The 19,874-nt window shown below is 54.6% G+C and overlaps 1 protein-coding gene across 2 annotated transcripts in view; it reads right to left on the reverse strand.

The window, feature by feature from the left end:
• The window catches only part of MAN1C1 (mannosidase alpha class 1C member 1), a 151,384-nt gene that overhangs the window by 21,588 nt on the left and 109,922 nt on the right, over positions 1 to 19,874 (reverse strand). For both annotated transcript variants that reach the window (XM_061393070.1, XM_061393081.1), the window contains 3 exons: positions 12,261 to 12,376; positions 9,801 to 9,881; positions 5,436 to 5,530 (listed from right to left, as the gene is read on the reverse strand). In XM_061393070.1, coding sequence (XP_061249054.1) covers positions 5,436 to 5,530; positions 9,801 to 9,881; positions 12,261 to 12,376 — 292 coding nt within the window. The remainder of the gene's footprint in view (positions 1 to 5,435; positions 5,531 to 9,800; positions 9,882 to 12,260; positions 12,377 to 19,874) is intronic.

A 19,874-nucleotide genomic window follows, 5' to 3' on the forward strand; every position in this document is an offset into this window, starting at 1 on the left:
GGGCTGGCTCCTCTGCTTCGTGGGGGAGCACCTACTGTGTGCTGGGCACTGGACTAGGAGCTTCACCATACAATCGCAGTGAATCCTCCCTGGGGGTTGATACTGTTCGTACCCCCTGTTTATCTGATGAGGATGTTCAGGTTGGTGAGAAACTCGCCTACAGGTCATTTAAACCCAGGGCTGTCTGACAGGCAGTAGTCTTCGTTTCTATGGTCAAGCAGCTCCTGTAAGATGTGTGGGCTCTCAAAGGATGTGGGCAGAGCTGCCTTGGTGGCCAAGACCTGGCACAGACATGATGCTAAATTTACAGGCGATAGGGATAATGCAGTCAGGGACCACAAAGACCCCCTAGAACATTCTATCTCCATCCACTTGTTCAAGGGCAACTGATTGCTCACAATCATTGCTGCTGTGTGTGGAGAGTGCATGGCCGGGGTCCAAAGTGGGGGACGACGAGAGGGACCCCGCTTGGCCCTTTCCTTCCCTCCGCAGTCACTGCTGCCCATGGACTTACACAGCCCCCACCTGGAACTCCATGGAACCCACACCTGAAGGGTGGCTGGCTCTTCTAAGACCACCCACCAGGGACCACCCAGATCCTGGGAAGTCCGAGGTTAGGGATGAAAGCAGCCGGGGCTCTCTGAGCAAAGGTCTCCTCGCCGCAGAGATGCAGGCGTCTCCTGAACACCTTAGATGGGTCACCAGCATGACTCGGCGGCCCCGCCGGAGAAGGCTGTCAGCTAACTGCCTCCTCCCTTTCCTGGAAAGTACTGGGTGCTTTCAAGGAGGAAGAGTGCAGAGGCAGGGCCTCAGGTAATCCTCCCATCTGCCCCTTTCACAGATGGGGAAAACAAGGCACAGAATGGTGATGTCACCGCCCGAGATCGCACAGTTAAGTGGAGCAGCTGGGACCCTGGCTCCCCGGCGGCTGGCCTCTGTCCGCCCTCTGCCTCCCAAGGACAGGACCTAGGAGGGCAAGTGTGGGCCCACAGTTTGCCAGCTGAGGGGCCCTGCTTTATCCGGGTGGGCTGGGGCTCCCCCGAGGTTGCCTTTCTCCTCTCTGATGTGGTTTCAAGAAACTCTTGTAGAAACAGATGGAATCGAGTTCAAGGATATTTGGAGCAATGACCTCAATAAACACACCCGTTTCCTTGGTATTACTCTGACTCTGGGCAGGTGGGGAGGGAGGGGTTGCACAGAGGGGAAATTTGAGTTTTAGGTAGTAAATAAAACAGCTTCCAGATGCAGGCACTGGGGCGGGCCGTCCACATCATGACTGCATTTAAAGCCCACAAAGTTAAGCACCGTTAATCCCTGAGGAAAATAGAGAGGGAAGTGAGCTGTCTTTAGAAGCTCAGAACCAGTAGGTGGTGGAGGCAGGATTTGAAGTGAGATCTGTTGGCCTCGGCCTCAGAGAGTACGACCCTCAGGGGTCCCCCAGATGGCCCCATATCCACCCTGAGAGAAGGGGAAGCTGATCCCTCTGTGTCCCTCTTCCCTCCAGGCCAGGAGACCTCTCTCTCCAGCCTGTGACCTCAGTGGGAGCCTCAGGCACCCAGAGAGGTCTTCCTGAATAATTGATGCTTCCTGCCCTGGCAGAGAAATTCAAAGTAAACAAACAAAAAAAAAGCCCCAGCCATGATCAGCAGTCTTTTGTTCTCCTTTTCCTTACAGGAGCCTCTCCTTCCTTCCCCTCCCTCCCAGTGCTCACCCTCCCAAGTGGACCTTCAGTGGTGGAGTCGCCCCTGGGCAGGGGCAGGCGGTGGGCCAGGCGCTTTCCCCTCTCTGACTTGGCCTCACAAACTGGCTCCCCCAGTTCTCAGCTAGGGGACCTCAGGCGGGTCAGGGAATTCCTGCAGACCCCGGTCTCCTTATCTACACACCTCATAGAGTCATTGTAAGTTATAAATTACGCATGCGATGACTGTCATTGTAACCACTATGTAATAATGCACATTAGATTATGTTGTCTGTTAGAGTTAAGTTCTTGATATGTGCCAGGCAGCAGCGGTATCTTATTCTACCTTCACATCCAACTGCAGGGGTAGACAGCAAGATTCTTATTTCACAGGTTAGGGCAGTCCGACTCAGAGAGGGGAAGACACTTCTGCAAGGTCACACAGTAACCTGACAGTGTTAGCTGAGCTGCAACCAAACCCACACCCTCGGTCCTCTGTGCCCCGAATGCATCCGTTCTGGGCAGCGTCCATTCGAAAACCAGGAGGGCTTCTGATCAGCCTTGTGACTGCTGGGCTGACGGCAGCGGGTCTGCTCCCCTCCCTGCCTTTTCAGCCGGCAAGTGGGCCTGCAGCCTGCGTTCTCTCCCCTCGTGTGAGAGAACCATAATCCCCCTCCCTAGCCTGGCAGAAGCTTCTGTGTGTGTACACACGTGTATGGTATCAACACAATCGTTAATTCTGGAACCAGGCAGAGACTGGATTCTAATTTCTAACTTTGCTGCTGTGTGACCTTGGGTAAGTTACCTCAACTCTCTGAGTCTGTTTCTTCCCTTTAAAGTGGGGTCCATGTGGTTGCTGTGTGATGAAGAGAGAGAATCCATAACGTCGTGCCTGGGACATGGTGACCATTCGACAAACCTGCATAATTATTACCACCTGGATGCATGTGTGTGGCAGAAGGGTGCACTTGTAAACACGTATTTGGGTGTGAATCTGTGCACATAGGGATGGGACCAGTGTGTGTGGCAAAGGTGAGGTTGGATGTCTGAGCCTTCATGATTAGGGTAGTGGCAGTGGGGTGCATGCGTGTGTGTGGCCTGAGTGTGTGAAAGCTACCTGGAGAGGCTGATTTACCTGCAGAGGCCCTGTGACTGGACACCTCCCCTCTCCCAGAGCCCAGTGGTCCTGCAGGTCACAGGTCATGGCTGCCCCCTGCCTCCCCCCCGAGCTGGGCAGGGGCAGCAGCGTGGACCCCACTCCACCAGCAGGCCCTCTCCAAAGGCAACACTCAGCACCACGCCCCCAGGGCTGTATACATCCCTGATGCTTTCCCTGGTGGAACCAGGAGGCATTTTTAGCAACAGACTCTCTTACCCAGAAAATGAGAGGGAGGTGTTGCCAGGAAATATGCATTTACATACATATGTATACAGCACTGGCAGCATGCAAACAGCCTAGAAATAAATGCGCTTTCTTAATCAGAAATGTCAGGATCTGTGTGAGATCAGGTCTGGTCTCTGAGGGACCCAGGAAAGGCAGGCGGCCAGGGCTGCAGCATGTGGGGCTTGCTGGGGGTCAGAGGAGGGGGATGCCATGTAGGGAGGAGGGAGGGGTGCCTGAGCTAAGGTCTTATTCTGACCCGGGGCAGGGAGGCCCGAGAAGCTAGACCTGGGACACAGAGTCAGAATCACAGGGTGCTTATGTCTTGGCTCCGAGACATCTGGCCAAGTTTCTCCAGGATCAGTGTTTGTGGGAAAGGAGCCTGAAAAGAGATCCAACTGTCCAACTCTGAGGAGTCAAGCCTGGCACTGAGATGGTGTTTCAGTGGGTCCCTAAGGTTCCTCGCTGGTCTGTTACAAAGACTGAAGTGACATCACTCCCCAGGAATCCTTTCAGACCAGAGATGGTAAGTCAAGATGCCGAGCAGGCCGAGTCCCCTCTTCTTTGCAAGGCCCTAGAGGGTGGGAACTCCTCCGGATGGACAGGGGCAGTGGGAACTCTACCTGAGCCCAGAGACTCTGCCTACCCTCCCCTGTGGGGCTGAGATTCCTGAGATAAGAAACTGCTTCAGGTGATGGGACAAGAAGTTCAGTGTGATGGAAATATTGCAGCTCTTTCCCCAGGGTCAGGCTGTAGCAGGGCCTAAAGCACAGCCCCAGAGTGCTCCCTGGGTGCTGGGGAACGGCTCGTGCCTTCTACTAAGACTCTTGGATCTGTTCCACGCAGCGATGGGCTGCAGGGTTCCTGCCTGAGGGAGGGCCAGGTGGGCATCAGGAGCACAGCTCTTGATCCATAACAAAATGATTTAATAGTTGGCCCCTTACCTGTGAGCAAGAAGACCTTGGGCAGCAGCCATAACATAAATACTGACCCTAAAGGACTTCTGTGTGGAGTGTGATAGGTGAGGCGATGAGCGAAACCCTCGGCATGATGCCAGGCACAGAGTGACCACTCAATAAACGTAGGAATCAGCAATCATCAGAGTTGGCCTCCCGTCCCATACACGGCGCCTTGAGTGAACACGTGTGGAAGGAGAGAAAAAAGAAGGGGACGTGTGTCCTGCCCTCAAGAAGCTCCAGGGCTGGTGGGGGAACGTGGGGAACAAGGGTAACGAGGGCCAAACGAAGCAGAGAGAGTGCCTGGTGGCCGGCGAGGCGAGGATGCTTTTGGCTTCTGGAGAAGGTGGCATCTGAGCTGGGCTCTAATGGCCAGAGAAGCGGTGAGAAGCCCAGGGGACAAAAAGATGGAGAGCAGGCAAAGCAGTGGGGTGCACAGGGGTCCCCAGGAGCAAGCTGCATGGTCCTCAGTGGATCTTAAGGCCTGCTGGCTGCTGTCCCCTTGACTTTCACCCTGCCCTTCCCCTCTGGGAAGCAGCGGGACGCAGGTAAGTCCCCGAAGGCTTTGGAGCGGGCTGGAGCTGCAGCCTGGCTCCACCTGCTCCAGCCACATTCCCCAAGGTCCCATCCACTCTGGCTCTGGGACTTGGTGAACGTCCAGGAAGACGCTAGCTCCCATGCTGAATTACGCAACCCATCGGGAGGGAAAATGATGGAAGCAGCCAGTGAAAATCAATGGCCAGTAAAGAAGCATACCAGTGGTTTCGTGCTTAGTGGAGTCACATGTGATATTTTGGGTCTTATCCAACACTTCTGGTATAATCCACATTTTTTTTGCGAGAAGAATTTGTTTTATAGGGGGGACTCACAATAAATATTATTGAAAATTGAGTTGGAAGTCCTGGGCTCATATCCTAGGTGGCCTTTTACTGGCTTATGTGACCTCAGCCAAGGTCTTTCCTCCTTGGAGTCTGAGCCTCCATGGGGTCGATGTTTCAAGAAGCCCCTCAGGGCTCCTGAGACTTAACTCTGAAAGGGGTTGAGGGTGAGGGTCAGCAAACCAAGGTCCCTCTGTCCATGGTCCTGACTCCCCAGTGGCTGCGGGTTCCTGCCTGTGGTGGGAGGTGTGATGACCCTCCTGGCCAGGCATCTCAGCTGAGGAGGCGGGTGGTTGGGGCACAGCTGTGGGGCTGTGAGTCATGGCAGCATTACAGGAGGGTCCCAGAGGCTCGGCGACCCTGCTCTCCACACCACGAAGATCAGGTGAGCCCTTGGCTAAGGCTGGCTTTCACTATGCCACCCACTCCCTGTGATTCCCGCACCAGAATCACCCCACCCCGCCCCCCACCTGCCACCCTGTGCCTCAGTTTCCATGCAGATGCAGCCAAAGCCACAAAGGGGAAACGAGAAGGCATCCTACCTTTTGAAGTTCACCACGCCTTTTGGGATTCCTGTGGGGGTGTCGAAGGCTGGCAGGAGTTTCTCTCCCAGCTTGATGGCCTTTATCCGGAATACCTGTAAACACCCAGAGTGGGAGGTTTATGAGGCTCTGGGGTCAGACAGGCCTGGACGTGAACCTGACTCCATGACTTCCTGGCTCAATTCCCCTCCGCGTTTATAAATTAAGGACCCTACTACCTTCCTCAGAGGGTTGCTGGAGTAGGAAAATCAGATAACGTTTGTAAAGTACCTACTGTGGTGTCAGGACCAGGAGGAAGGCTCAGTGACTATGCTGTGATTAGGGTGACTGTCGGGAAGACGGAGCGATCAGGGCAGCGGGTCACCAATGTCAGTGCTGCCCAGGCTGGGCACACGGGAAGCACCTTCAGACAGAACGTAAGGAGCACTGGACTGGGGGCTCCAGGCCTTGCTCCCCAACTTGGCTTCCGTGCGCTTCTCAGCAAACCTCTGCCTTCGCCCACGCCATAAACCCAGCGGAAGGGCCTTTCCCCCTGACATTCTGCGCACCCTTTCTGTTTTGCAGCAGCAAAGGTGAGTGGCTAACCCAGGGATATGACGACTAGGGAGCCCAGGTGTCAGGGGCCCTGCCCAACTGTTCTGATTAATTCAAAATCACCTGTGACCCTCTGAGGAAATAAATCATCAAGGAATTTCCAACAACTTAACTTTATGGCTACTTATTCCAGTGTTGTTTACAATAGTAGAAAAAGGGCAAATACACTAGATATCACGTAACAGGGAAATGGTGAAATTATGGCTTTTAAGTGCAACCACTCAAGTGATGTTGCAGATGGTTGTTTTATAGTAAAAAAGGGGGTTATGATCTATTAAGAGACAATATTTCACAATGGTGTAATTCAACTTTCGCATGAGGAGAGGTTGGGAAAACACCGACATATTAACAATGGTCTTCCCAAAGGACTAGGCTCATGGAGGATTTTTATTTTCTTCTTTTGGTTTATCTCTATTTTCTGTGCTATTTACAATAAAAGCAAACCCACAAAAAGGTTATTTATTTTTTAAAAAGATGAGATGCAAGTCCCCAGGCAACCACTCCTGGTGAGACAACAAGCATCTCCTTTCCCTTCGGGGCTCCAAGGGGGTCTCAGTGCGCTGGAGCCCACTGCGTGTTGCTGCAAGACGAAGCGTTCCTGAGGCCTCTCCGTCTAACAGATGCAATTTATAGCCTCTCAGACAGCCGTCTGGGGACCACAGTGGAGAAGGAGTTTGTGAACACCACCTGGGATTGGATTAGAGGGCTCTGTGGAGCAGGTGTGGTTCTTGTTTAGGAAGGAGGGTGGGAGGGAGGGAGGGAGACAGACGAATTGCACCTGGGGACTGGCTGTGATGGGTGCGAGATGATAATGTCCAGTGCCAGACAGTGGGTCCTAGAAGTGCGGACAGGGGCAGCACAGCAGAATCCCAAGGGAGTTTGTCTAGACACCAGATTCCAAAGCCTCGAATCATCCCAGAAGCCACCGGTTCAGTAACAAGGGGCTCTTGTTTGAAGGTCCTGATATCTTCATTTGACCCCCAGGGGGGCTGAGCACAGAGGCACAAAGGAACCCATGGGGACCCTCACGCAAGGCTGGGGCTCCAGGCTGCCCTCTGCTCAAGGACTCCAAGCTAACTGCTCTGAAATGCTCCTCTCTCCCAGCAAACCACATCTCCTCCTTTGGAAGGCCCTCCTGCCGACTGGTTCAGCAGGGTCTCAACCATCCCAGGCAGGATGCTGGGGGACTGTGTAGATAGGAGTAGTACCATGGGGAATAGAAAGCCCGTCCTCCTTATCGTTTGGAAATGATGCGTCTTATCTACGTGAACTTCAATCCTTGCAACAGCCTTGGGGAAGACAAAACTGAGTCTCAGAGAAGTAATTTGCCCGAGGTTGTGGAGCTATGTTATGTGGCTCTTTTCCAGGCCACACGCTAACCAACACAGAGAGAGTTGGCCTCAGACAGTCACGGTAAACAACGGGCAGTGGCCTCCTAGTTCCAGAACAGGGGTGATTACGTGCTGCAGAGCGGAAAGGGCTCTGGACTGGGAGTCAAAGCCCAGGTTCAGATCTCCCGTCTGGGCAGCTGCGTGACCTTGGGTGAGCCATGTGCTGTCTCTGAGCCTCCTCTGCACAAAGCAACAGTGATGCGTGCCCTGGCTGCTTCAGAGAGAGTCCTTTGGAAATCAGATGAGAGGATGTACGTAAGTGAATGTGCTATACAAGCTGTAAAGTGAGCTCCGCATGTCACTCGGTGCGGCTGTGGCTGTACTTGTCTTTCTCCTGGGAGCGGAGTCTCAGGGGCTCCACCTCCTGCAGGTTCCCTCTGTGGCAAGAAAGACCTCAGCACCGGAAGGGATGTGGGGGCTCCTTCACCGTCCATTCCACAAACACTCATAGGAACAGCCCACCCCATGGATACCCACTGTGGGCAAGACGGAGGAGGAGAGAGGAGGGCGTCCTCACCCTCGTGTGGCCAAGTCCCGGTTGGTTACAAGCAGTGATGCTGGGCCAGGCTGAGCAAGAGCTAGGACCCAGGCCGCGGGAGGAAGGCCACAGGAGCCTGTGTGACCTGCACCAGATGGCTCTCTAGCTCTTGGTCTGCATACCTGCTAGGGCAGCCTGGTCTATGCCACGTGGAGGGAGGGGTCAGTGAGGCGTGTCTGGGGGCACGGGGCAGTGCTGACCACCCAGGAGCCTGCCTGCTCAGGGGCTCTGTGCTGATCGGACTCTCCTGGGGCCTCCTGGACCACGGCGCTCACACCACACCCCACTGCCTGCTCTGCCCCCCAGAAATCATTGGTCCTATACCCACGGTGGGCCCTGAGCTGTATTGCTCCTCCCCAATCCTGGACAGGAGGCTGGGGAGTGCCTGGGCAGAGCCTGGTGCCTTCTTCGACTCCATGTCATTTTCCTGTCTTGGGGTTTTTCAAATGACATTCAGGCCTCAGGTGGCTCGCAGGGTTCCCATGGGCCATTGGTTCAGTTCAGTTCAGTTGCTCAGTCATGTCCGACTCTTGGCGACCCCATGGACTGCAGCACGCCAGGCCTCCCTGTCCATCACCAACTCCCGGAGTTTACTCAAACTCAAGTCCATTGAATCGGTGATGCCATCCAACCATCTCATTCTCTGTTGTCCCCTTCTCCTCCTGCCTTCAATCTTTCCCAGCATCAGGGTCTTTTCCAATGAGTCAGTTCTTTGCATCAGGTGGCCAAAGTATTGGAGTTTCAGCTTCTGCATCAGTCCTTCCAGTGAATATTCAGGACTGATTTTCTTTAGGATGGATTGGTTGCATCTCCTTGCAGTCCAAGGGACTCTCAAGAGTCTTCTCCAACACCACAGTTCAGAAGCATCAGTTCTTTGGCCCTCAGCTTTCTTTATAGTCCAACTCTCACATCCATCATTTGGGGACAAATTGGTACAAGCAGGAACCTCTGCTGAGGAGATCAGGCTTGAGGGAGAGGGGCTCTGAGCGACCAGAGATCGAGGGCTCACTGCTGCCTCCACACCCTTGGCATCCAGGGCAACCCAGTGACTTCCTCTGACAGCGGCGGCAGAGGCTCCCCGCCGGCAGGGAGCAGGACCATTGTTTGTCTCTAAGTGGACACAGCAGTGATGTGCAGAGCAGTGCAGCCCTCTGGGTAATGGAGACATGACTGATGGGTGACCCATGTGCTGGGGACTCAGCCAGCTTGCCCCTCAATCCTCGGACACTCCCAAGGGATGAAGTCCCCGCTCTGTGATCTCAGGGTTCCTTACAGTGCGGAGAACATGGGCTCTGGATTCTTTCAGCCCTGGGTTTGAACCCTTTCCCTCTCGTCCCATTTCACAAGAGCTCTCTGACTCCATGGGCTTGGGATCACCCCACGGAGGGGAAGGCAGGAGGCCCAGGAGCGGGAGAAGGAACTTGCTCAAAGCCACAGGCAGGTGCCCCGTGTGGGTGACAGGCAGGTTTTTCTACTCCGTGCCCAGGGCTCCACCTTCTCGCCTCATTTCAAGGCTCTCCTTCTGGAAGCCAACGCAGCTAGCCTGGGCTGAGTGGCCAGCAGTGGCTGCCCACCTCCCTGGTCACACCCTTGAGACCTGGAGCTGGTGTCTGGCCCAGGAGCAGCTGCCCTTAAAGATTTACCACCACTTGGGAGCCACTTCTGAGCAGCAGAGTGGACGCGCCGGACAGAAGAGGAGGAAGAATCTGTAGGTGGCCCTATGGAGATGGGATGTGGATCCCCTGAAACCCCTGTTTCTTCATAAAATGAGGGGGTGGGGTTGGTGTTCTCCCAAGCCCTCTTCAGCCAGGATGACCCAGGGGCCTCAAGAGGCCAACTCACCTCCTCTCCCGTCAGGTAGAAGGCTGAGAGGAGTCCTCCGATGTACCGGATGTTCACTTCAAACAAGGATGCTTCTCCACTCTGTAGGGCAGAAAGATGGGGAGGGCAGAGGGGATATTCATGAGATCCCTGCAGGGTTCCCTAGGGCCTGCTGGGCCCTAGAGACAGGTCACACCTGCCACCCACTGCCTCTGCCCCACGGGCCTAGCCACACTTGGGCCAGGCTCCAAGCCCTTGCCCAGCAGGTCAGGCTCCCCACGGTGAGGGTTTTCAGAGCAAAAGGCGAGAGGGATCAGCACCTGCCCGGCGGCAGCTACCGCACATTTACAGAGTTCCAAATAAACACTGGGCTTGGCTTCCTTCCCTGGCCCTTGCCAGAGGCCATCGGAGCAAAGTTATGCCTGGCTGCTCTCCAAGGAGCTTGAGAACGCGCCGGGGGAGCTGCCGGCTGAAGCTTAGCCGGAGGACCGGCAAATCCTCTCCCAGTCTGGCCCCCTCCCCTCTCTGAGGGAGCCCCCTTGGCTTTGCAGGAGGCTGGTGTGGCCCTTCTCCGGGCTGACAGGGCAAGCAGAAGGTTCTCAGAGGAGGTTCTGGGGCAAAAGGAGGGCTGCCAGGCAGATTCTGACAGGCAATCAGCACTTTCTTAGCCTCCGCTCCGCAGCCCTCAGGGTACACCCACACTCGCCTTCAACATTGTCGTCTTCTTTCTGAAGCCTGGACAGCGAAGCAGGGGTATTGGGGCATCACGCTAAGGACCAGATCTGGCTTAATATCCCACCTGAGCCACTCACTTGGCTTTGGGACTTTGGGCAAGATACTCAGCCTTTCCCGCTCCGAGTTTCCTCTTCCTGAGCGGGTGGACAGCAGATGCTGACTGGGGCAGGGGAGAGGCCTGCCCAGTGCCTGCCCAGGGCTGGGTGTGGCTCCAAAAAGGTACCTGTTATCATCCCCCCCTTGCTCCCGAGGGTTCCCTTTGCACGCTTCCCACACTGCAGTCTTTGGTTATTGATGACAATGACGGCCATCCTTTTATCTGGGAGAGCTTGTCCACTAACAGAGCACTTGCAAAGCTGGTCCTCTCTTTTGCCTTCCAGTCCTTGGTGAAGTCATCACACCCACCTTTCAGATGAGAAAGCCCAGACTCAGAGAGGTGAAGAGCCCCCACCTGGCTTTCTTCCAGGGACACTCCCTAACTGTCCCCGGGCTGCCTGAATGCCCCTAGGCTCCCCAGCCCTGCCACCACCCGGCCCCTCCGGCAGCTGCCTGAGGCCCACTCTCTTCCCACCATCTGCTAAGGGGCCAGATGGGCTATGGAGCCACTCCTGCCTTCTCCCGCCTCTGCTCCCGTAGGAAATGGCAGGATTCTGCACGTCTTCACCTCACGCAGACTGGGCAGAAGTCACAACAAGCTTCAAAATCACCACAGGGATGATGGCATCACTTTATCACCAGTGGACTTTACAGTGTGTTATCAAATGCTTTTTACAACCCTCCATGGTCATCCATCCTTACAAGCCTGTGCATTAGGCACCAGCATCGCCCCATCTTTCGGGTGGGAAACTCAGGTCCAGGAAGGTCGCATGACTTTTCCCAGCCTGCGGGCCGAGCCGTCCCCTGTAGTGTCGCTCTGCCAGACCTCTTCCACCCTGTCTCTCTGCCCTGCTCCGCGGTGACGTGGGCCCCTCTAAGAGCAGAGGCGTCCACTCTGCCAGGAGCTACAGGAGCTGTCTCAGTTCACAGCAGGACCTGTCACTCATGGAGCCCCGGCTGGAGCCTGACGGTGGGCTTTGACGTGACCCCACCATCTGTCTCCATGTCCTGCTCCCCAGACCACCTAAACGGCCTCTCCCTGAGGGGAGCTGAGACTGCCAGGATGGATCTGTCACTTTAGCCCAGGCTGGGAGATCACTGGGAGAGGCAGGCGTCTGGCACTTAAGGCTTCTGTACCATCCATACGCATGAGCATTCCCTCCCCAAGGGTCTGGTCCTTGAGGTCCTGAGCAGGGTTGCCTGCAAAGGCTGGAGACCAAGAGGGCCCCAGACCTGGCCTTGGGCCTCACACCAGATGGCCTCCGTGCCCCCTCACCTGTCTCAAGAGGGCAGCGTGGGGACACATAGATGGGCACTCCGGCTCAGGGCAGGTCCAAGCGGATGGCCACTTCTCCCTTTCTAGAGTCGCTTCCCCTGTTGCAGCTGTTCTGTCTGACAGACTTACTCCCAGAAGGAGCTTCCTGGGTGGGAGCAACGTGCCTGCAGTTCAGGCTGGTAGATACTCATGGGCTGTGGGACATCCCCACCTTAAGGCTGGTCACAGGGGAGGGCACTTGGCACAGAGTGTTGGGAGCCCTGGCTCTGAGAATGCCCTGCTGGGCAGCCTGGGTCTCAGAGATGGGAGGCGAGCGGGTGGCTGACCTCTCAGGCCCCTTCCAGCCCTAGTAGCCCAGGAGGTCTCGGACTCACCACGTTCAGGTGGAAGCTCTCTTCGACCCAGGCCTTGGCCTCCTGGAACTCCTCCTTCAGCTCCATGAGGTAGAGGGTGTCGAGGGAGTCGATGACCGTGGCCCCGCTGAGGCCTCCTGCAGGCACAGAGGATGCAGGGCGTGACCCAGGGTCGTTCTCATCCTTTCCACCCCAACCATAAGCCATCATTCGCCAGGCCTCCTCTAAATACCTGGGCAGGCTCCCAGGCACAACTCAGGGAGACTCCAGGGTCACCAGCCTTTAAAGGCACATCTGGGATCCAGAGTCCTCCCTTTGCTTCCTCCTCAGGGCAGCAAAGAGGGGGTGGTGGGTCGGGGAGACAAGTCCAAGGGCTGAGCCGCTTCCCAGACCTTGGTTCACTTTTATGTCCGCCAGCAAGCCAGCTATCAGCACCAGGCGGTACCTACCACTTTTCTGTGATGCTGGAGGGTGAGGGGAGGGGAGGGTGAACTGGCATTTGGTCGACAAAATCTTAAAAAATGTGCTAGTCTTCTGACTCAATTCCACTCTTTATTTTATGCTAAGAAAATAGATGTTCCTAAATATTTACCCAGGGAGGTATTTATTGCAGTAACATATAATGGGTGAAAAAGTGAAAGTGAAAGTGTTAGTTGCTCAATCGTGTCTGACTGTTTGTGACCCCGTTGTAGCCCACCAAGTTCCTGTCCATGGAATTCTCCAGGCAGGAATACTGCAGTGGGTAGCCATTCCCTTCTCCAGTGGATCTTCCCAACCCAGGGATAGAACCCAGGCCTCGTAGGCAGACCTTGAAGGAAGATTCTTTACCATCTGAGCCACCAGGAAAGCCCCAAATATAATGGGTAAAAGTTGGGGGAAAAAAAGCTCCAACTCCAATAATAGGGGATCAGTTATACAAATTGTGGTTTATGTACAAACTAGGACATTATGCATACATTCACACAAGTGAGAAAGACTATTAGTTGGGGAGATAGCCATAGGATCTGATAAGCTAAAAAAATTAAATTGCAAAAAAACCCCACAAAAAAGCAGAGTATAATTTCTTTACTGTTTGCCAGTATGGACAAGCTGGTACAGAATTAAGTCTGGCAGGAAGTGATTCAGTGGTTATCTCTGAGGGTGAAGATTACAGGTGCTTTTTGATTGCTTCTAGCTCATGGATTATTTTTATAACCAGAAATTTATTTCTGCCTAAAAAAAAAAGGAAAGACAGTTTGAGCAAAGAAACCAAACACATACACACACTAAAGAGTCCATGGCCACCCCTGGGCTTCAGACTCCTGTCTTGGAAGTAAAGGCAGAGAACACTGTACCGTTTCCCCCTCACAAGCCGGACAAAAAAGCAACGAGGAAGACCTCCCCATGTGGGACAACAGAGCATGGCTTGTAGAGGATGGTGAAGGAGGAAAGGAGGGAGAAAGAGATGTGCTTGGTGCCACCTGGAGGGCTTCCTGGAAGAGATGGCAGGCTCCCATCAACTCTGTACTACAGCCATCACAGGCAGCAGCAATTTCCTTCAGGGACTAGTGGGTAACTTAAGAGGAGTATTGTTCCTTCAGAGTACTCCTTCCCCCAGATGCTGCCAGAGCTGGCCAACGGGTGCGGAGCCCCACTTGAGTTTGAAGCACGGCTCTGCGGGCCCTCCTGCATTCAGAGCTAATGTCTGATCTCCTTAATTAGTGCTTCCCTGACTGCTCACTTGTGTTGACTTTGCAGAGTAATGCCTATGAAACTCAAACACTTAACCACCTCTCTAAGCTGGGCAAGGTCAGATAAAAGGCATGCCCTGGAAAAGGATGGGAGGTAGACCCAGGAGAAGTTGGCAGAAAGTTAAGTCTGGAGGTTAAAGAGCCATTTCCAGGAGGAAGGGTTTTGCAAGGAAAAGTAGAGGGTGGGGAGGGCTGGCAGGGGGTGGGGTAAAACGACTCACTTCCCAGTCCAGAGACATGTGTCCTGGGATGGCTTTGCTATTTGGGTTGAACTGAATTTCCAGACTATCAACCCCTCCCACACTTAAGCATTAATAGGAAAACACACTCGAAGCCAAACAAAGTCGATCTTTTCCTGGTTTATCCCGGCTGCTTCCAGGCAGGTGTCCAAGGCCGAACACAGTTCGTGGGAGCTCTGGACCCTCCTGAGGTGTTCAGGCCTTGAGACACAGATGGGCCACACACGGACGAGACATGCCCAGACCCCAGGGTGCTGGCCTGGCATCCACGCTCTGGGCTCTGATGCCTTCCCTTCACCACAGGGCCTCAAACCTGAGTTCTTAAGGGCCTGGAGGAATTCCTGAGATCCCCGCCTTGCCTCACCCCAGGATTTCATAGACGAGGACCCCAGAGAGATCCCCTTCAAGTTTAGGCCAAGGGAGGAGAGGAGCCCAAGGCTGGGCCACATGTAATGTGTTTTCTGTATGAGGGCGTCTCGATTCGCTGGGAAACAATTTCAGATCTGCTAGCTGAGCCTTCTTCCTGATGGGGCCAGGAAGCTGCTCTGGTCAGTGAGGAGAAGAGAAGCCCAAGCTGCGTGTCCTTCAGGGCCAAGGGTGAGGCAGCCCAGAGTATCTGATTTCTGGATCCTGTCCCCCAGCTGCTGGGTGTTTTCACCCCGTGGGCCCTCCATCTCCTGGTCTGACCCTGAGCCCAGAGGCCTCGGGACCTCAGCTGGGCCGGGAGGGCAGCCAGGGAGCCTCGTGATCAGCTGTCCTCCCAAACACTCCCGAGGCCGCTCACTAAGAGATCTGTTGGCAGGGTTCTGCCCTGGCTCTCAGCTTCCTCTCACCCCGCCCCCAGCCACCACCCTGCTGGGCCGCAGGCCAGCAAGTCACTTATTGGAAAGCTTTTCGTTTCAGGCCAGAGGTTACCTGGTGGCCCGGCTGCTAGGCAGGAGAGAAGGCGTGATACCTTCTCTGTATCTGCACCTGTGGCCCGTCTGGGGTAGCTCCCCCATGGAAAAAGAGGTCTGTCTGTTCAGTCAACAGGCCCACAGACTGTCGGGAAAGAGCCAGAGGGGCGCAGAGAGTCAGGCAGCTGGCTCGGCAGCTTCCCTGGGCTGCAGCAGCCCACGCCCCCAGCTCTAGCTCTGAACTCTTGTTCACAAAGGACACCGCTGGCTCCTGTTTCTGCCGGGGCAGGAGGCAGTGGTGGTGGTGGTTCAGTCGCTAAGTGGTGTCTGACTCTTGTGACCCCATGGGCTGTAGCCTGCCAGGCTCGCCCTATCCATGGGATTCTCCAGGCAAGAATACTGCAGTGGGTTGCCATTTCCTCCTCCAGGAATAGAGGCAGTGGGGTCTGTTAAAAAACAAAGAAACAAACCACAGCTCTGGGTTCAAATTCCAGGCTGGGGCAGCAACATATCCCCTCTAAGTGCCAAAGTTCTCATGTGTAAAATGAGGTAAAGGCCCCTGGGCCGGGGTACTGGGGAGCCACTGAAGGTTCCTGACCTGGGACGAGGGTATCATATAATGCCCAGCCTAAATGCACGTGTACATGTCTGGCCTGGAGTAAGCGCTTAACAAATCAGTTTACTGCTCTTATTTCTGGGGTCCCTTAGCTCACCTTGAAATTCTGGCCTGGCCCAGGGAGGCATGGGTTCACATTCTGGCTCCATTAGGTACTAGCTGTGTGACAGGGCAAGTCACTGTACCTCGCTGAGCCTCATTTTTCTTATCTGCAAGATGAATACAGTAGGACCAACCTGATAAGGCTGCTGGGAGGGTTAAGTGGGGCGGTGGATGAAAAGGAGCTGGCACGATGATGGGTACACGTGAGCTTGCCCCTACAAGCAAAAATGTGACCCTCTCTGTCCCCAGCTGGCCCTGGGCAGCCCCTCTACCAAGTCTTCTAGGGTCACTGAGGCCTTGTGATACTCTTGCATTTACTGGTCTCTCACCACCCTGTGGGGCACTAGACACAGCTTGTAAAAGTCTTGACCTCAACTTAAAGGAAAAGCGTCACATGGGTCCCACCTGTGTCCACTGCTTCCCACCCCTGACTTGGCTGTGCTGCTGCTAAGTTGCTTCAGTTGTGTCCGACTCTGTGCGACCCCATAGATGGCAGCTCACCAGGTTCCCCCATCCCTGGGATTCTCCAGGCAAGAACACTGGAGTGGGTTGCCATTTCCTTCCCCGATGCGTGAAAGTAAAAAGTGAAAGTGAAGTCGCTCAGTCGTGTCCATCTCTTAGCGACCCCATGGACTGCAGCCTACCAGGCTCCTCCGTCCATGGGATTTTCCAGGCAAGAGTACTGGAGTGGGGTGCCATTGTCTCCTCCAATGCATGACAGTGAAAAGTGAAAGTGAAGTCACTCAGTCGTGTCCGACTCTTAGCGACCGCATGGACTGCAGCCTACCAGGCTCCTCCGTCCATGGGATTTTCCAGGCAAGAGTCCTGGCGTGGGGTGCCACTGCCTTCTCCGGACTTGGCTGCACACCTGCCTCCGAAAAGGTCTACCTGCCTCCCAGGCCTCTCTGATTCACCCTGTACATTGTCACCTTACCTGTCTTCCTAAAACCAGATCTACTGTGCCCCTCCCCAGCTCAGGAACCTGCAAAGGCTTTGCAGTACCCATGCAACAATCAGGGACAGGGGGTGAGGCCTTTTGGGTCTGAGTCCAGAGGATCTGGCTAATATCATCTCCCATCCAGCTCCGCTTCCTGGACACAGGCTGCGTGCTCTGCCCTCCCTACATTTGCATGTGTGGTCTCCTCTGACAAGAGAGCTTCTCTGTGCATCTGGGCATACGCAAAGCCTTCACCTTCTTCAAGGTCACCTCCCACTGGCAGCCTTCTCTGATTGCACCCAGCCAACCTCTTCCTGCCCAGAAAGCCTCCATAGAACTTTCCCAGACCTCCCATTCAGGTGACCTTCTGTGAGTTCCTTGAGGCCAAATGCTCCCAGGGCTTCTCTCACACCCCTTCCCTGCTACCCCAAAGGCCAGAGGCCCAAACCCCAATGCCATCCACCATTCCCTGCAGCCTCAGCACCTGCCCTGACTTCTGTGATACTTCTGCAAACTCTGCTAAGAATTGCCTTGCCCATCCCCACTTCTCCTGCAGGATCTAGAGCCTACCCAGGGCCTCCTCGGCCAGGAAGCCACAGTGATCCTACCCCCCACAATCTGCATGAGGTCTCACCCTCCCTGAGACGTCCTCACCAGCCCCTCGGGGCCCACCCTCGAGGCTTGTGCACTCTCATCTCCACAAGTGCTCCACTCTCACCACCATAATGGAGCTGTCAATTTACTGCCCTGTCCTCTGTAACAGCAGGGGCTCAGCCTGCAGCAGGGTCGCCTCCAGGCTCAAGAGACAGCTGCCAGTGGAGTGGGCAGACAGGAGGGAGGAGACCCGGCTGGCCCATCTCCTGCATGGACTCCCTGGCCTTGCTCTGGCTCTGGGCTGGGTCTCGGCCTTCAGGACGCTCCTCTTCCTCTTGCTTCTCCTTCTCACCCTGTGGTTGCTTCTTTCTAGCTTCTTTGCTGGTTCTTCCTCATCGCCAGGCCTTGAAAGCGTGGGGCTCTGTCCTTGGGCCTCTCGTCTGTTCTACTTCCTTTTCTTAGTGACTCAATCTGGCCTCACGGCTTAAATACCATCCACGTGGTGCTGATGACTCCCAGATTTAAATATCCACCCAGGACCTCAAGCTCCGGCCCAGACGCACTATTCAACAAGGCCTTACTCACACTTCCACTTGGAGATCTAGAGACATCTCGCCTATAACTTGTCTGAAGGCAAATCCTGCCCCTCCCTCCCAACCTGTCCCTCCCACAGTCTTCTCCCCTCGGTGAATGCCAACCCCCTCCTCCCAAGAGCTGTGGCCCCAAGCCCTTGACTCTTCATCTCTCACCCCCACATCTTGTCCCGCAGCAGATTTTGGCGGCTCTGTCTTCATAAGAGGTCCAGCCTCTACCCCCTCCTCACCCCCTCCGGCCTTCCACTACAGAAATGCAAGTCGTGTCATGCCTTTCCTCTGCTCAAAACCCCCAGGGCTCCCCACCTGCCTGGAGGGCTGTGATCCTGCCCTGGCTTCCTCTCTCCGCTTGGCCTCCCTATCTTCATGCCAGCTGTTTGTTGCTCCTGGAGCCCTCCAAGCCCTAGAGCCTTGGCCTTGGCACTTGTGATAGCTCTTCCCTCTCTCTATCTTCAGCACCTTAATCCCTGGCAACGTCACACAGGGGTCTGCCTCCCTGTTTACCGTCTTCCCCAACAGAGCGTAAACTGCTGGAGGGGAGGCTCTGTTTTGTGCACTGCAGTCCTCCACTGCCTAGAACAATTCCTGCCCATCACAGGTGCCTGATGAGTATTTAGGAATAACGGGGCCCCTTCCCGGGGCAGGGAAGGCTTCGAAAGGGCTGTGGCTCATTCATATCTTTCCATGTTCGGCTACAGTCTGGCACCCAGAGGCATTAAAGGTAAATGTGTGGGTTGAACAGACTGAACCTATCACGTGGGCATCTTCGGTGGCCACGTCCAGGGAAGCTTAACTCTGTGCTCTAGGTTCTGGTGCCAATCGACAGAGGAGACCCTCCCAGCAGGCTGTGGCCAGATTGGCCAGAATGGTTGAGCGGGTCACACCACTGCCCTGCACAGAGCTATCTATCTCACTCTATGTCAGGCTCTACAAGGGAAGGACCCTGGGACCCCACGGCCTCCTCCCCTGAGGGCTGCCTGGCCATGAACCACCCTGCCCTGCTGGACTGTGGTTTGTATCACTTCTCCAACTCTGCCATATTAATGATGATGAGGTTTTTATGTGACATTGTATTAGCAAAGAGAAATGGGTCAGGCTGGGCAACATAAGCTCCAGAAAGAACATTTGGATAGAAAAAAAAAAAATCACCCAAGGCGTAGCCTATTACCACAATATCCCCAGAGCCAAATACTAATGGTTGCATTTAATTTGATGATACAATCCAGAGACTTTTCTTAATCTGTAAAGCAACAACACAAATGTCTTTCTCAGCTTCCAAAGAAACCAACGTGGCTGTGGGGCAGGTTGAGTTCCCAAAGATGGATGCCATAGGACATCCTATCCCACAAGAGAACCTCTGCCCACAGCTCCTCTCCTTGAACCTGGCTGCAACTTTGTGACTACCTGGAATAACAGAACAAAGCAAAATGGATGATGTGCTAGTTTTCAGGGCCAGACTTTAAGGAATAGGCAGTTTCGACTTCCTGTCTCTTGGAATGCTGGCTCTTGGGACCAGCCACCATATTGTAAGGAAGCCCAAGAGAGCCCACAAGGAGAGAACATGTGGAGAAGCCATACGTACGCTATCTGATGGACAGCCCATCTGAGCTTCCAGTCAACAGTCTGCATCCATTCCAGACATGGGAATGAAAAATCTTCCAGAAGGTTCCAGCTATCAAGTTACCTTCAGCCTTCAAGCTTTCCCAGATTAGGGGCTGGATATCCTGGCAGGGAGATAAGCTGTCCCCATTGTGCCCTTTCTGAATTCTTAGCCCACTGGATCTGTGAGCATAATAAAACCACTGTTTTAAGCTGTAAATTTTGGAGTAATTTGCTATGCAGCAGTAGCAGCTGGAATGTTCTGCCACATGGGTTTCTATGCGGATGAATTAAAGCGATATCCCCACTACCCCAAAGCACATTGTTTA

Source organism: Bos javanicus, chromosome 2 (genome assembly GCF_032452875.1).
Source record: "Bos javanicus breed banteng chromosome 2, ARS-OSU_banteng_1.0, whole genome shotgun sequence".
In the NCBI taxonomy this organism is placed as follows: Eukaryota; Metazoa; Chordata; class Mammalia; order Artiodactyla; family Bovidae; genus Bos; species Bos javanicus.